A 14,787-nucleotide genomic window follows, 5' to 3' on the forward strand; every position below is an offset into this window, starting at 1 on the left:
CAGGAACCACAGTGTCAACCACAGTGTCAGTGACATTTAATGAGATTTTAAAAGTCAGTCATTTTTTTCTGTGCATTTTCACAGTTATGTCTAACACTTTTACAGCTAAAGAGGTGTCCTCTCATACATACTCATCAAGATGTCCAGCAGTAAAAGGGAATGAGTCACAGTGGATTCAGTACAGGGACCGCTGTTACACGTCTGATCAGGCATTGCACAGTTTCTCAGAAGCCAGACGGTTTTGTTCAGAGCTTGGTAAGTTAAAATGTGTTGACTTTCTTTGACTCAGTAATTTAATCATTGGAATTTTTCTTAACGAAACCCTTTAAAACAAAGATTATATTTTTGAAAATATTTCTAAAGCACTCACTAATTATAATAGAATTATTACCCAATTGCCTAGTGGTGGGGAAATGGTTAAGTATTTTATGATATATGAGCTCAATGTAATATTGAAATAGCCATTAAAAATGATCAGTGTCAGACCTAGGGCCACATACAGACTGAAAGTGAGGGGATGGAAAAAGATATTCCATGCAAATGGAAATCAAAAGAAAGCTGAAGTAGCAATTCTCATATCAGACAAAATAGACTTTAAAATAAAGACTGTTACAAGAGACAAAGAAGGACACTACATAATGATCAAGGGATTAATCCAAGAAGAAGATATAACAATTATAAATATTTATGCACCCAACATAGGAGCACCTCAATACATAAGGCAAATGCTAACAGCCATAGAAGGGGAAATCGACAGTAACCCAATAATAGTAGGGGACATTAACACCCCACTTTCACCAATGGACAGATCATCCAAAATGAAAATAAAGAAGGAAACAGGGGCTTCCCTGGTGGCGCAGTGGTTTAGAATCTGCCTGCTAATGCAGGGGACACGGGTTCGAGCCCCAGTCTGGGAAGATCCCACATGCTGCGGAGCAACTAGGCCCATGAGCCACAACTACTGAGCCTGCGCGTCTGGAGCCTGTGCTCCGCAACAAGAGAGGCCACGATAGTGAGAGGCCCGCGCACCGCGATGAAGAGTGGCCCCCGCTTGCCACAACTAGAGAAAGCCCTCGCACAGAAACGAAGACCCAACACAGCCAAAAATAAAAAAAATAAAAAAAAAAAGAAGGAAACACAAGCTTTAAATAATACATTAAACAAGATGGACTTAATTGATATTTATAGGACATTCTATCCAAAAACAACAGAATACACTTTCTTCTCAAGTGCTCATGGAACATTCTCCAGGATAGAGCACATCTTGGGTCACAAATCAAGCCTTGGTAAATTTAAGAAAATTGAAATCATATCAAGTATCTTTTCTGACCACAACACTATGAGACTAGATATCAATTACAGGAAGAAACCTGTAAAAAATACAAACACATGGAGGCTAAACAATATGCTACTAAATAAACAAGAGATCACTGAACAAATCAAAGAGGAAATCAAAAAATACCTAGAAATAAATGACAATGAAAACACAACAACCCAAAACCTATAGGATGCAGCAAAAGCAGTTCTAAAAGGAAAGTTTATAGCAATACAGTCTTACCTCAAGAAACAAGAAAAATCTCAAATAAACAACCTAACCTTACACATAAAGCAATTAGAGAAAGAAGAACAAAAAAAAACCCCAAAGTTAGCAGAAGGAAAGAAATCATAAAGATCAGATCAGAATTAAAAAGAAATGAAGGAAACAATAGCAAAGATCAATAAAACTAAAAGCTAGTTCTTTGAGAAGATAAACAAAATTGATAAAGCATTAGCCAGACTCATCAAGAAAAAAAGGGAGAAGACTCAAATCTACAGAATTAGAACTGAAAAGGAGAAGTAACAGCTGACACTGCAGAAATACAAAGGATCATGAGAGATTACTACAAGCAACTACATGCCAATAAAATGGACAACCTGGAAGAAATGGACAAATTCTTGGAAAAGCACAACCTTCCAAAACTGAACCAGGAAGAAATAGAAAATATAAACATACCAATCACAGGCACTGAAATTGAGACTGTGATTAAAAATCTTCCAACAAACAAAAGCCCAGGACCAGGTGGCTTCACAGGCAAATTCTATCAAACATTTAAAGAAGAGCTAACACCTATCCTTCTCAAACTCTTCCAAAATATAACAGAGGGAGAAACACTCCCAAACTCATTCTACGAGGCCACCATCACCCTGATACCAAAACCAGACAAAGATGTCACAAAGAAAGAAAACTACAGGCCAATATCACTGATGAACATAGATGCAAAAATCCTCAACAAAATACTAGCAAACAGAATCCAACAGCACATTAAAGGATCATACACCATGATCAAGTGGGGTTTATCCCAAGGATTCTTCAATATATGCAATCAATGTGATACACCATATTAACAAATTGAAGGAGAAAAACTATATGATCATCTCAGTAGATGCAGAAAAAGCTTTTGACAAAATTCAACACCCATTTATGATAAAAACTCTCCAGAAAGTAGGCCTAGAGGGAGCCTACCTCAACATATACGACATAAAGACCATATATGACAAACCCACAGCCAACATCATTCTCAATGGTGAAAAACTGAAACCACTTCCTCTAAGATCAGGAACAAGACAAGGCTGCCCACTCTCACCACTATTGTTCAACATTGTTTTGGAAGTTTTAGCCACGGCAATCAGAGAAGAAAAAGAAATAAAAGGAATCCAAATCAGAAAAGAAGAAGTAAAGCTGTCACTGTTTGCATATGACATGATACTATACATAGAGAATCCTAAAGATGCTACCAGAAAACTACTAGAGCTAATCAACGAATTTGGTAAAGTAGCAGGATACAAAATTAATGCACAGAAATCTCTTGCATTCCTATACACTAATGATGAAAACTCTGAAAGTGAAATTAAGGAAACACACCCATTTACCATTGCAACAAAAAGAATAAAATACCTAGGAATAAACCTACCTAAGGAGACAAAAGACCTGTATGCAGAAAACTATAAGACACTGATGAAAGAAATTAAAGATGATACCAACAGATGGAGAGATATACCGTGTTCTTGGATTGGAAGAGTTAACATTGTGAAAATGACTATACTACCCAAAGCAATCTACAGATTCAGTGCAATCCCTATCAAACTACCACTGGCATTTTTCACAGAACTAGAACAAAAAATTTCACAATTTTTATGGAAACACAAAGGACCCCGAACAGCCAGAGCAATCCTGAGAAAGAAAAACGGAGCTGGAGGAATCAGGCTCCCTGACTTCAGACTATACTACAAAACTACAGTAATCAAGACAGTATGGTACTGGCACAAAAACAGAAATATAGATCAATGGAACAGGATAGAAAGCCCAGAGATAAACCCATGCACATATGGTCACCTTATTTTTGATAAAGGAGGCAAGAATATGCAATGGAGAAAAGACAGCCTCTTCAATAAGTGGTGCTGGGAGAACTGGACAGCTACATGTACAAGAATGAAATTAGAACACTCCCTAACACCATACACAAAAATAAACTCAAAATGAATTAAAGACATAAATGTAAGGCCAGACACTATAAAACTCTTAGAGGAAAACATAGGCAGAACACTGTATGACATAAATCACAGCAAGATCCTTTTTTACCCACCTCCTAGACAAATGGAAATAAAAACAAAAATAAACAAATGGAACATAATGAAACTTAAAAGCTTTTGAACAGCAAAGGAAACCATAAACAAGATGAAAAGGCAACCCTCAGAATGGGAGAAAATATTTGCAAACGAAGCAACAGACAAAGGATTAATCTCCAAAATATACAAGCAGCTCATGCAGCTCAATATCAAAAAAGCAAACAACCCAAAACAAAAATGGACAGAAGACCTAAACAGACATTTCTCCAAAGAAGATATACAGATTGCCAACAAACACATGAACGGATGCTCAGCATCACTAATCATTAGAGAAATGCAAATCAAAGCTACAGTGAGGTATCACCTCACACCGGTCAAAAAGTCTACAAACAATAAATGCTGGAGAGGGTGTGGAGAAAAGGGAACCCTGCTGCATTGTTGGTGGGAATGTAAATTGATACAGCCACTATGGAGAACAATATGGAGGTTCCTTAAAAAACTAAAAATAGAGCTACCATATGATCCAGCAATCCCACTACTGGGCATATACCCTGAGAAAACCATAATTCAAAAAGAGTCATGCACCGCAATGTTCATTGCAGCTCTATTTGCAATAGCCAGGACATGGAAGCAACGTAAGTCTCCATCGACAGATGAATGTATAAAGAAGATGTGGCATATATATACAATGGAATATTACTCAGCCATAAAAAGAAACGAAATTGAGTTATTTGTAGTGAGGTGGATGGACCTAGAGTCTGTCATACAGAGTGAAGTAAGTCAGAAAGAGAAAAGCAAATACCGTATGCTAACACATATATATGGAATCTAAAAAAAAAATGGTCTGACGAATCTAGGGGCAGGACAGGAATAAAGACACAGACGTAGAGAATGGACTTGAGGACACGGGGAGGGGGAAGGGTAAGCTGAGACGAAGTGAGAGAGTAATATTGACATATATACACTACCAAATGTAAAATAAATAGCTAGTGGGAAGCAGCCGCATAGCACAGGGAGATCAGCTCGGTGCTTTGTGACCTCCTAGAGGAGTCGGATAGGGAGGGTGGGAGGGAGACGCAAGAGGGAGGGAATATGGGGATATACGTATGCATATAGCTGATTCACTTTGTTACACAACAGAAACTAACACAACATTGCAAAGCAATTATGCTCCAATAAAGGTGTTAGAAAAAAATGATCAATGTAACAATATGTACATGGTAAATAAAAGTAAGTGGGAAGAAATAGAATAAAAAATTGCTAAGTAAACTATTATGTGAAAATACTGACAAATGAAACTGTTTTAAATATAGCTAGATGTGCTTAAATGAAAGGATTAAGAAGCTGATTTTTTGTGAAGTTGGTTAAGCAGTAAATACAAAATTGTAGATTTTTCATTACCTGGTCATTAATAAGTAAGCTTAGCCTGACCAGGGTAACAAAGTGTAAGAAGCATGGGTTGTTCATCCGTTCTGCAAAAGGGATGGCCCACACCTCTGAACACTATAACGGACAGGACTTTTTGTCTTCAGATTTAACTAAAATGAAAGAGCAGCAATGATTGACTCCCTCCCATGAGAAACTTGGCGGGTAGTCTAACTGTGAAACGACTTCTAGGGAGACCACCTAGAGTATTTCAAATACCTGCATCCTTGGGTCTCAATTTAGGCAGGCAGATGACATTTATCTTATTTTACTAACTTGTGGAGACACTTTACTGATTTAAAAATCTCCTTGTTGCTGCTTAGCTACATGATGGAAACTTTTGTGTGGGAACTGTTGTGTGTTATACATGTTACACGTGGTGGGAACTATTATGAGCTCTATATACATGTTCTGAAAGTCAGAAGCCTCTTGCTCCTAAAGGAGAAAAAAGGTTTACTGTCATTGTAGTGTAGGGTTTAAGCACTTAAGCCTTGGAGACAGACAGGTCTGGGTTCAAATCCCAGCTTCCATACTAACTAAGCTGAATGATATTGTGGAAGCTACATAATTGTTTCTCTTTCTCCTCTGAACAATGAGAATGAAAATAGTACTCACTTCAAAGTTTGGGTAAAGGTTGGGTTGTTGTAGAAATGAATGAAATGGGATAATGTGTGCTAATTTATCACAGAGCTCTGCAAATGGAGAGCATTCGTAACTATTCTTATCATTAGAAAGATTGAGATTGACTTTCTATTTCTAAAGCTGTCTAGCTATGAAAGTCTGACAAACTTACTTAATCTTCTTGCCCCTCCATTTCCACATCTGTAAAATAGTGATAATACTTTTCTACAGGACTACGTAGTATTAAACAAGGTAAAGTGTGCCCACTGTGGTGATCTGTAGAGAAGAAAAGGCTTTCCTTTGCCCTTCTTTAAATACTTCACACCACAAAAGAAATGCTTTAGTTCAAGTATGGATAAGCTTGTTTGGGTTGAAGACTATTTGATTCCATTTAGGATGGATTTCCAAATCTAGTTATTATTTTGTTTCTATCCCTTGCCTGATGCTGGTGATAGCACTATTATCCCTGTGGGTTTAGGGCAACCTATCAAACTTCAAGAATACTCACTCATTCAGTGCCATACTATATTTAGGAACTTAACAATGGATGACCAAGTACTCTTATGTATAAAATAATATTAAAAGGAAGGCCAATGCTCTCTGACATCTCAAACCTATTTGCTTTTATTTTCATTTTAACAGAAGCAAAGTTAAAGCTGAGTTATTGTACAGAACTGGTTGTTGAGGAGAGAGTGTTGAAAATCTATAGGGGAGCACAGACTTCTGCCATTACATACCCCATTCTTATGACTAGCTGTTCAAACAGAAAGGTCTCACTGGTTAGGTAGTTCCAAGATCCAAAAATATTACCAGGTAAACATTTTGAGGAAATGTAAAATTTCTATATACAAAGTTTCAATCTAGAATATTACTAACTTTTTTAGAAGCTATTAATGTTATATTTTTAAAAATCTGAAATAAATATCAGATTTTAAGAACATTCTGTGTCAAGTTTGAATATCTTCGTGATCTTGATCATGATAGTTTTTGTCAAATGGCTGGTTCAGAATAAGCCACTTCCCTAGTTTGCATAAAACTAATTGGTTTGGGGTTTGTTTTCCTTCAACAGATCATTCTGCAACTATCGTTACCATAAAGGATGAAGATGAGAATAAATTTGTGAGCAGACTGATGAGGGAAAATAATAACATTACCATGAGAGTTTGGCTTGGATTATCTCAACTTTCTGCCGGTAAATGACGTATCTGTATGTACAGTGTGCAAAGAGAGTTCTAACTTGTCCTAAATACCAAGTCAGCCTCACTAAAGAATGCCAAGTGGTGGCTAATTCGAATGCTTCTTAGTGATGAATAAGCTAGGTCTGCTGTTTTAGAGGCTCATAAATTCCTAATGAATAAACAAGTGACTTATTAGTAATGATGGAAACACTAATGAAATAGAAAATCAGGTTAAATCAACTGGAATTGTTTTAGAGGCTTAAGATACTTGGGTCAACAGAGTATTTTTTTCTCTTGTGGCAATATCTGTGTCCCTCGTGTCCCCCACCAGGAACCCTTAGATTTCTAGTGTCTATCACACGGTGTTTTTGTAGCTTTTAACTGTTATTCAGAAAGTTCTCTTCCTGTTGTTCCCTTCCCTCTAGGAACGTTTTTTACCATAGAGCTAAATTAAGTCTTAATGGTGATTTTTTTTTCATACTAGCTTAGTAAAATTGCAGAAATTTGGTTCAAAAAGGTTTGTGGAAGAGTTTTTCAATAAGGCATAATAGATAGAGGGTTTCAGTGCACTTGAAATTGATAAAGAATGAAGAGTACAAATTTGATAGAAGAATAGGAAGTCTGCTTCACATTTTATGCAAATTTGAATTCTAAATAATTAAAATGAGTGTGAATTCCAAAATATTAAGTATGTGTCAAAAAGTCAGTGAATTCAAAGTTGGCCATCTAAATGAATTATAAATTGTGTTTATACTATCACCACAAGGTGGTGCAACCTCAGCTGGAAAGCAAAAATGGAGTCATGGGGAGGAGGCCTTCTTGGACCCCGCTGGACCTTTCCTCGCCCACCAGCACACTGGGAATGATTTTTAATGGGGGAGGGGGGCGGAGAGCAAGAGAAAAGGGATACAGGTCTTTAGAAGTCTATCCGTCACACAGTAAATGTACAGGCATTCTGCACTTTAATCAAAACACCATATTCTATATCAGTGCTGTCTAATAGAACTTTCTGCAAAGATGAAATTGTTCTATATCTACGCTGGCCAACATAGTAATCACTAGCCATATATGGCTATTGAACACTTGAAATGCGGCAAGTGCAGGTTATGGACTGATTTTAATTTTTTCACTTTCAATAAATTTCATTTTAAAATAGTGGCACAGCACAGTTCTAAGGAAATAAATTATATGAGCCATGCACCTTTTAACCTTAGTAATTTAGTTGCAATAAACATAGTTATACTTAATTTCTTTCTTTAGATCAGTCTTGGAATTGGTTAGATGGATCAAAAGTGACATTTGTCAAATGGGCAAATAAATTTAAGAGTGGCAGTGGACAATGTAGCATTTTGTTAGCTTCAAATGAAACTTGGATAAAAGTTGAATGTTCACGTGGCTATGGAAGAGTTGTCTGCACAGTTCCCTTGGGTAAGTATGTAACCTGTCCTTAAGGAACACTTTGCAGAATAGGTCAAGAAATAAATGTACAATTCAATTATGTGCAGTTTTGTACTTTGTCCTAAAGTACTTAGTCCTTAGAGTATATCCAAACAATCTTGATTAACTTATAGATTCTTTCCCTCAGAAAAACAGATAGATTACAGATGACAATAAATGCATAAGATGTCTAGGACTCCCAGAGGAAAGTGCTAAACTGTCCAAAGTTTGTATATTCTTTCCTAAGAAAAATGGAAGCTGCCAGAGTATTAGGGAGGTCATTTCTTTGAAAATGTTAAGATGTATTTTATTCCATAGTTCAAACATGTAAAAACTCAAAGGTCTAATTCTACAGTTAGTTTGTTTCCTTTCTCCTCATTCCCATAAAACTCATAATTAACAACAATGCAAAACTATTTAATTACTTAAAATGTCCTGAGTATCTATAGGAAATCATAATTTGAACTACCATTTCATCATAACTGATACATAAAATAACCACAAAAATCTTATCTTAATAAGCTCTAAAATTTTCACATCAACATTTTTAAAGATTAGCATAAAATGTTCAGTTTGGTGTACAAATATTAAAAATAAAACCCTAATTCTAGGTGACCAGTATCTATATGCATTGATTCAGCAAATATTTAGATTATCTGTTTTATGTGCGGAGCTATACCCGTGTACAAGACAGATAAGAAACCTTTTCTCACAGATCTTACAATCTAATGGAGGAAGACATAATAAGTAACCAAGCAGGTCTATTTTTAAAAGAGAGGAAAATATCAAATAGTTATAAACGCTATATAATCGAGACTAGGGGGTTGACTACTCTAGATCAGGTTATCAGAGAAGACATCTTAGAGCAGGAGATATTGAAGCTGAGATAGGAAAGGCCTTGGGGACCAGGGTAGGAGTCACAGCAGGCAGAGGTGCCAGCTGGAGCAGAGAGCCTAAGACAGAACAACCTGCTGTGGGCTCAGGGAAGAGCTGCAAAGTAGACAGGTGCCAGACACTTAGGGCTTTGGAATCCCGAGTCAAGAGTTCAGGTTCCATTCTGAGTGGAATGGAGAGTGACTAAAAGATTTGCGGTGGGGGGGGGGGGCAGGGGGGAGCAGGGTTAGAGTGGTATAAACCAAGAGTTCTGTTTTGGCATTTTGAGCCATCCATGTGGAGATGAGCTATTCACATGGCATGTGCAGTGTGTGCCTTTGGACATATGAGAGAGAAGGGAGGTCAGCATAGAGATGGTATTAAAGCCATGGGAAAAAATGAGTCCATCTCGACAGCATGTAGACAGGGTCTGGGACGGTGTCTGATATTGAATAGCAAGGAACTAAATGAGGTCTTCCTAAAGGCTTAAATTCCTTTAAAGCAAATAATACTTTATTTGGCATTAGGTAAGTCAAACACAAACATTTACAACTTTTAGCAATTTGCTATCCAAGTAAGGTAATATACTGGAAATGATAGTCTCAAAGGGATGATGGGAAGGGAAGTGAGAATAATGATAGCACTTTAATTTCTTTGGAAGAAAATTGCTATAGCAATGAAGAGGATTTGAATGAAAACAGTTAAATTGGAAAAGAAAACACTTAAGTGTCTGATGATGAATTTGAATTGTGTTCACACTATGAAACAATCAGGTACTTACTGTATCTAATTTGTACAGTGTTTACATATGTGACATAGAGCCTAATGTATAAAATCAATAATGATCACTTTTATACTCTCTCCTCCACTGTCAAACCTTTCCCTGTTCTAGGCCCTGATTACAGAGGAATGGGTATCACATTTGCTGTGCTAAGTTTCTTAGGTCTCATCAGCGGATTGATCTGGTTGCTTTTCCAAAGGAACCGTTTGCACTGGGTGGGCTTCTCATCAGTTCGGTATCAACAAGGAGCCAATGAAGATGAAATTATGCTTCCTTCTTTCCATGACTAAACTCTTCTAAAGGTTTGCTAATTTGCACTGATGGTTTAGGAAACCATTTAAAATGAGCCATTTAAAATTTTGCCAGTGTCAGTATTTACTCTGTTTCAAGGCAGAAGTCTTAAGTACTTTTTTTTTGTTTGTTTAATTGCTATCCTGGTATCTACAATTACCCACAAATGCCATGTTTATAACTCTACTTAATAGAATGAAAAGGAACCAAAGCTGGAACTAAAGTCCAAATTGTTCATAAGATAATAAGTTTAATGTGCATTTTTCTCTGTAAGAATGTGGTTGGTAATAAGGATATGTATATTTCAATGGTATTTTAATACAACATCTTAGGAAATCAAAACTGGCATATTACTAGGTCACAGATCTACCTTTTAAGAACATCCGAGCCAAATGCAAAATTAGTACCTCAAGGTAAAAACACAGCTGTAAATAATATCAACATTGTTTTAAAATAGTCATTTGTAGCTTTGGGGGGAAATTATTGAACAATGAAACATGTAAACAGCAAAATGGTGCCTCTTGGCAAGAGTTTCTTATACTATTCCAAAGATATTTCACACCAAAATTATTTAAACTCAAATGTTTTGTTCTGTTCATAGTTTTTTTTTTAAAAAGACTTTTAAAAAAGATTTAGTACTTAACATTTTTCTGAAATGTGTTTTTTTGTTTTATGTACAACATATAACTGTTTTCTTTTTAAAGGGAATCAGCTAAGGATAAGATTTTTTGAAAATTTCACAATTTATATACTTACATAGTATGGCAACTTCTGACTAAGCAATTTTTATTACTTTGTTGCCTTTTACATAAACTAAAGAGAAAAGAGGCCTGTGAAGGTAACTGTGTATCTCGCATTTGTAAAAATGAAAATTTTACCGTGAAACTCTAAACCTTGTGATTACTACTAAAATATTTAAAATTAGGAATGGTTTAGGAAACAGTCTTGTGGTTATCGTTTTGAATTTTACCACCTAGAATATATTCTTAATAATAGCTTCTACTGCATATGGTGAATGTTTTATTCAGTGTTTAACTTATACTTGTACTTTAGAATATTTTTGTATAAAATCCACAGATTTATTTTAAAATTTAGAGTGTTTATACTATGATAACATTGTAAATAAATTTCTAAGACAACTTTAGTATAGTCTAAAACTCTTTAGTACAGTTGTCCTGAACTGTTTTTTACTTAATTTGTTAAACTAATTCTCTTGCTCTATGATCTGTACAATTCTAGTTGTTAAGACTTTCTTCAAAGAACTAAACAAACTGGATGCAAAAAGTACAGGTATATGTAGTAGTGATGCCATAATAAAGTCGTTTTATTTTTTAAGTAAAAGTGTTGTTGATCCTTGTTGGGGGGAAAAAATGTCTAAATTGGGCTTTATTATGTTAGGCATATAGTATGACAAGAAATAAAGTGTCCAGCTATTGTAAAGCAAGGCATCCTTAAGATTTTGTGTGCATTTTTAAAAGAATAAACGTAATCATCCCTACATCTCTGAATGTTTGATTTTAGGCTCCTTTTTTGATTCCTCTGACTCAGCGTTTCTTTAAACTACTGGATCAGCAGGGATTCCACCTATGATCCACTTGCTTCTCATTCTGTGTGCTCCCCTCAGGAGATCCAGTACACCACCTCCCACCCCATGACATTCATCAACCACTTCTAGGTCAGTAGTTCAAATATCTAGTTCCAAGTTCATGTTTCTAACTCCCACTGAACAATCTCCATGAAACTCCTTCTCAGCATGATAAGAACTGCCTGTATTGTGTTCCCTTCCTCATTTCCCCTGTTCCAGATGTCTCAGAAGAACTGAAGACAACTTTTTCCAGTCTTCCTAACTAATCCAGCACCTACATGTGGTCTGACAAAATTGATATTTCAAAACCAGGCACCTAAAAAAGCAGGCAAATACACCCAATGATCAGGTATAGGGGACAAATTTAGAAGTGCTACCAATGACTGTCCTCTCACAGCATGTTCCCTTCCCTGATCCCAGGGCAAGATGTTTCGTTGTCTGGGAAATCTCCCCTGCAAATGGCTGCTGTAGTGTTGGCAGCCCCCAGTCCTGACCCCACTGCTGAGTTGAATCTAGAGAGAGCCAGAGATTCAGGTTCTTTTCTCTTAGGTTCATTTAATCCTAAAACCCTCCTGGAGGAACAAAGACCTAATTGTTAGGTCTTTGCTCAACAACGTTTTCTCTAAAAAGACAAATTTTCACTATATGTATCAAAGACTTTTTTTTTAAAACTAGACCTCATGATCTGTACAAAGTTAACTCTGATTTCCTGTATATTCTAAATTCAAACATTTTCACAATATTACATCTCAACAAATTTAGCATACACCTATTTCTCTTTTTTCCCAAGCTAACTTAATCACAAGCAGAATTTGAGACTTTTTTTCTATTCTCCCAAACAGTTCTTCTTCTTATATTCTCCTTGAATTAATATGAAGACAGTATACCCCTTGTTTCCCAAGCTAGAAACTCAGAAGTCATCCTTAAATTCTCTCTTTCTCATCTCTCTAATCCAACAATTCTGTCAGTTTTTTTCCACACTTCTCATGAACTGGTTATCTCCATTGCCAGCTGTCTTAATTCAGACCTCTATCCTTTTTTGCTTCCTGGATTATCTGCACGAGGCTCTTCACTGGTCTTCCTCATCAGCCTTTCCTCTTCCTCCCATTTTTCCTGTTCCTGGGCCTAGGGGACCTGAAATTCACAGAGGAGGACTCCCCCTCTGTTTTGGTCTAAAGTTATCTAGGCCTAACTTATCTCACAACAAGGGAGCTCAGCAATGCCCAGCCCAGGACCCTCCCCAGGCACCTTATGTGGGTTGATGTCAGTCCTGAGAAGTCCTAAGAGGGTATCCGGTTCCCTGGCCAAATACCCTCTTAATACAATGTAGAGTCAAGTCAATATTGCTCCAATTGCTAAACAACAAGGAGCCAAAGTCAGATAAAACTGGAATCCAGGAATCAGGAAAACATTGGTGATTTTAACCAATGGAAATGCAGGCGATCACCAGAATCCAGATGGAAGTGAGCTGAAAAGTGAAAGGGAAATTAGGAAATAGAGAACATGAAATCTTGAGAAGTATGTAGAGATGGGCCACAGCTAGAGAGAGAAGGAGGGTTGAAGAAGATTTTTTCCTAAAGGAGAGCAGAAAGAGATTCACAGGTTGAGAAGCTTAGAGGAAAGAAAACAAAACACATCAAAAACTAAAAACGATGGACAGAGAGAAGTTGATGCTGGGGAGAGATGGGGAGTCATTAATTGAAGAAAATCTTGGAGAAGATGGGACGAGAGGGGCAGTTCTAAACCCACATAAAGAGGAACTAGGTTTGGATGGGATGGGAGGAAGCATGCATTCCACTCTGAGGGCAAGAGAAAGACCTGTGCGAAAGGGAAGGGGAGAGCAGATAAGTATTTGAAGATGTTTGTCTACACCTGACGGCCCCTATTTTCCTATTGAGTAGAAGGTGATGTTTTCTGCCGAGAAAGACAAGTATCAAATGTGGTTTCAGCTTGAAGAGCATAATAAAAAAATTGAAATATTCTATGTGGGGAATGAGAGAGGAGAATGACCAAGACAAAATAAAAAGATTGCAGAAGAGGCTTACTGGGCCCAGATGAAATTAAAAACCATATATTAGTAGAGGCAAGCATCAAGAGAATTAATAGATTTCCTCTACCTGCCCTCAGCTACTTCACTAAAATTGAGGGAAAGGAGACTATGAAGAAGAAAGAAGAGACCCCCATCCTCAAAAAAGTAAAAATAGAACTACCATGTGATCCAGCAATCCCACTTCTGGGTGTATATCCAAAGGAAATGGAAACAGGATCTTGAAGAGATAACTGCACTCCCATGTTCATTGCAGCATTATTCACAATAGCCAAGATATGGAAACAACCTAAGTATCCATCAATGGATGAATGGATAAAGAAGATGTGATACACACACACACACACACACACACACACACACACACACACACGAATATTATTTAGCCATGAGAAAGAAAGAAATTCTGCCATTTTCAACAATATGGGTGAATCTGGAGGGCATTATACTAAGTGAAGTAAGTCAGACAAAGAAAGACAAATATGTATGATATCACTCATATGTGGAATCTAAAAGAGCCAAACTCATAGAAACAGAGAGCAGAATGGTGGTTACCAGGGGTGGGAGTAGGGGAAAAGGGGGGATGTGGTTTAAGGGTACAAACTTCCAGTTATAAGATGAATCAGTTCTGAGGAATATACAGCATGGTGATTATAGTTAACAATACTGTGTAATATACTTAAAAGTTGCTAAGAGAGTAGATATTAAATGTTCTCACCACAAAAAAGAAATGGTAATTATGTGACAAGATGGAAGCTATGGTGGTAATCCTTTTGCAATATACATCAAATCAACACACTGTGCACCTTAAATTTACAAAATGTTATATGTCAATTATATTTCAATATATTTCAATAAAGCTGGAAGTTTTTAAATTTTTTTTTAATTTTAAAAAAGAGGGAAAAAAGGAAGAGACCCCAGGAGTCACAGTTGGCCAGGTGGA

General features: G+C 36.7%; 1 protein-coding gene across 2 annotated transcripts in view; it reads left to right on the forward strand.

Annotated features, from left to right (window-relative positions):
- The window catches only part of LOC309630244 (CD302 antigen), a 131,086-nt gene that overhangs the window by 85,055 nt on the left and 31,244 nt on the right, over positions 1-14,787 (forward strand). The window contains exons 32-35 of one of the 2 annotated variants that reach the window (XM_082395224.1): positions 106-255; positions 6,722-6,844; positions 8,091-8,258; positions 10,033-11,710. In XM_082395224.1, the coding sequence (XP_082251350.1) occupies positions 106-255; positions 6,722-6,844; positions 8,091-8,258; positions 10,033-10,211 (620 nt within the window). In that variant the 3' untranslated portion in view covers positions 10,212-11,710. Of the gene's footprint in view, positions 1-105; positions 256-6,721; positions 6,845-8,090; positions 8,259-10,032; positions 11,711-14,787 lie in introns of those variants that run through there. The other variant, XM_082395227.1, reaches the window with a different exon arrangement.

The sequence above is a fragment of the Balaenoptera borealis genome, assembly GCF_965194805.1.
Source record: "Balaenoptera borealis genome assembly, chromosome: 6".
Lineage (NCBI taxonomy): Eukaryota > Metazoa > Chordata > Mammalia > Artiodactyla > Balaenopteridae > Balaenoptera > Balaenoptera borealis.